General features: G+C 43.9%; 1 protein-coding gene across 1 annotated transcript; it reads left to right on the forward strand.

Annotated features, from left to right (window-relative positions):
- The first annotated feature begins 1,476 nt into the window (after positions 1-1,476).
- LOC131233209 (syntaxin-121-like) lies at positions 1,477-2,931 on the forward strand. Its single transcript, XM_058229848.1, has one exon. It carries the CDS (start codon positions 1,708-1,710, stop codon positions 2,677-2,679), a length of 972 nt encoding a protein of 323 aa, XP_058085831.1. The 5' UTR covers positions 1,477-1,707; the 3' UTR covers positions 2,680-2,931.
- Positions 2,932-3,464: the final 533 nt, after the last annotated feature.

Here is a 3,464-nt window from a genome sequence, read left to right on the forward strand (position 1 = left end):
ATCCAGAGCTCAAGTGAACCAAATTATAAGAAACAGTAGAGCCACTGACACGCACCATTAAAACCTAAGGCCCACTGTGATGTTTATTTGTCATCCAACCTGTTGATAAAGTCACTCAAACTTGGGCTAAGGGAAAACAAATAACAGCTTGATCCAAAACTTTCGTGGCCATTATAAAGTTTTTAATGGTAAGCGTTAAGTGGCCATTGTTTCCTGTGGCTTTCTCCACTTGAGATTTGGAACGACTTTGTTTTCGGTTTCATGACCTAAAATGGGAGGGACGTGAATGTAAAGCATATACATCATGTTGGGCTACAGAGCACCCAACACATCAGGACACCACCACTGACGGTGTTGTTAACACCACCTAATCCGCGTCTTTGTAAAACCAAACAAAAGGGATAGGTAGAATCATCTGGGTGGTAGGTTATCAAACCTCAGACAATCCACAGTGGGATCCAGTAGATGGACGGTCTCGATTCATAGATCCACATGGCATCTGTACCCTTAGGCAGCTTTGATCAATCAGGAGCTTCCGTGGCCAAGTAACAGACGTGGAAGTTGATCGGTGGATTAAGACCGTACATCTAGTGGCACTCGTTGTGAATGATGATAATAAAAACTTTTTTGGGGCCACAAATGTTTTAGATTCATCCATGTCTGTGTGACGTTGTCAACAGGCTGGATGACAAATAAACATTTTGGTGGTTCTAGAAAGTTTTTAAAGGTGGGCATTTAATGATCACTGTTTCTGTGGTGTGGCCCACTTGAGATTTAGATCTACTTCATTTTTGGAATCATACTCTAAAATTATATGAAAAACCTGATGGACAGCGTGGATATACAACATATACATCAAGGTGGGTCCCACGGTCAGCAAAACACCCACTGCGATGTTACCCGGGTAACACCAAGTCGGCTCCCGGTCCAGACAGGAGCAGCCCGAGTCCCGACGGGGCCCAATCCGCGTCGAGGAAAGTCTTCCTGACCGGTTTTTACGTGATTGACTTTTCCGTGAGGAAGGCGGGCAGGCCCGGTCAGCTAAATCAGAACTACTTTTGACTAGTCCTACCTTCCGGGCAGCCATGCCATATACAAATGAATTTTATTGGTCCTCGATCACAGGCCTTTTGAATGTTTATACTCGGGTTTTCAATACTATCAACTGGGTCCCACCTATCCGTAATCTAGACCATTATTTCCCTCATATGAAAATGGAGGAACCAAACCCAAAAAGTATCCAAAATAAATCGATCCTAATCCTTTAATTAGTGTCCTAGAAATAGACGGTGGAGAAGAGAAACAAAACAACTGTCATCATTCAAATGAAAAAGAGGCAAAATGGTTAGCTAGGATGATTCAATCTAGGATATTAAAAGAGAGCAACGTCTGGGATTTATGGAAGGATGGAGCCCACTTGTGTGAGAAATGAATAGCCGTACATAATCTGAAAAGTCTGCTGATCCTACAATTCCTCCCTTTTCCCACTTCATATATTTTTTATTCATTTCGTCATTTTCCAACCATTTCTCTTTCTTCTAGATAGAGAGAGGGAGAGGAAGGAGAGGAAGCAGAGACAGAGAAAGGAGAAAAAAGAGTAAGAGGGGAGGAGAAAGAAAGAGAAGAAGAAGAAGAACCCTTCTCTTATTCATCTTTGCTTAGATCTTGGCCGTCCAATCCCATCCCTTCGACCATCACCACCACACAATGAACGATCTCTTCTCAGGCTCCTTCTCCCGATACAGGGACAGGGACGACAACCAGCCCGGCAATGGCAACGTGCAGATGTCGACAACCGGCGTGAATCTAGACAAGTTCTTCGACGACGTTGAAGGCATAAAAGAAGAACTGAAAGAGATAGAGAAGCTCCACAGCCACCTCCAAGATGCCAACGAATCAAGCAAAACCCTCCACAACGCCAACGCCATCAAACAGCTCCGCTCTCGAATGGATTCCGACATCTCCCAATCCCTCAAACGTGCCAAACTCATCAAACTCAAGCTCGAAGCCCTCGATCGCGCCAACGCCGCTAACCGCTCCCTTCCCGGCTGTGGTCCCGGCAGCTCCACCGATCGAACACGCACCTCAATCGTCTCCGGCCTCCGAAAAAAACTCACCGACACGATGCACAAATTCACGTTGCTAAGAGATGCTATCGCATCTGATTACAAAGAAACCATCGAGCGTCGGTATTACACTGTAACGGGCGAGCATCCAGATGATCAGACAGTCGATGTTCTGATATCAACTGGCCAGAGCGAGACCTTCCTCCAGAAGGCTATACAGGAACAAGGGCGAGGTCAGGTCATGGATACCATCGTTGAGATACAGGAACGCCATGACGCCGTGAAGGAGATGGAGAAGAGCTTATTGGAATTGCATCAGGTGTTCCTCGACATGTCGGTGCTGGTTGAGGCTCAAGGCGAGCAGCTCGATGACATCGAGAGCCAGGTCGCCCGTGCCAATTCATTCGTCCGTGGTGGGACCCAACAACTCCATACAGCCAGGAAGCATCAGAAGAACACCAGGAAATGGACTTGCATCGCCATCGTCATTCTCCTTATCATCATCCTCATTATCGTCCTCCCAATCGTCCTCCGCAATCGCAACAATGGCGGCAGCAGCAATGGCAGCAACAATGGCGGCACCAATGGCACCAATAGCAACAATGGAAATTAGTCCTAGTAAGATTAGAGGACTTCGTTACGGTTACATACTTGAGAATTTTCCATTTTATGTAGATTTTAGAGCTTTTTTTTTTTTTTTTTTCGAATTGGGGTTTTTTTTTTTTTTAATATTCTATTCTCTTCTTTTTCTTTTCTTTTTTTGTTTTTTTAATTTCTTTTTTGGGTTTGTATGAATTTGTTTCCTTTTGTTTTACATGGAATCATCTTTATTGTAATGGTGAAGAAAAATGAGTTTTTGGGTGGATTTCAGCTTCTCTTGGTGCGTTTGGATGCTTAATCAAATTGAATTGTGATTCAGAAAAGTGCCACTCCCACCACGCCATTCGTATGTCCTAGTTGCAACTCATGGAATTGCAATTGGGGTGTTTGGTTGTCATTGTGGATTAAAAGATTGCCACGCCCATTTGGGCTATTTCCTTGGAATGAATTGCATTCTAATTATTTGGAGTATCCAAACGCGCCCTTTGGGCTTTGTGTTCTTAGAATTGCAATTAGGTGTTTGGTTGTGTCATTGTGGATAAAAATAGTGCAAAGCTTTGGTCATTTCCTGGAATGAATTGCAATTCCATTCGCTTGAGTATCCAAACGCTCCCTTTAGTTGTGTTTTCCAAACCCATTGAAATGCAAATTAGGTATTTGGTAGTGCTACCCGAATTGCAATTCAATTCATTTGAGTATCCAAATGCACCCTTAGGTTGTGTTCTTGAGATGTAAGGAAATGCAATTAGGTGCTTGACTGTTTTTAGGATTAAAATAGTCCTAGCCACGGTATGGCCG

The sequence above is a fragment of the Magnolia sinica genome, chromosome 18 (assembly GCF_029962835.1).
Source record: "Magnolia sinica isolate HGM2019 chromosome 18, MsV1, whole genome shotgun sequence".
Taxonomy (NCBI): Eukaryota; Viridiplantae; Streptophyta; class Magnoliopsida; order Magnoliales; family Magnoliaceae; genus Magnolia; species Magnolia sinica.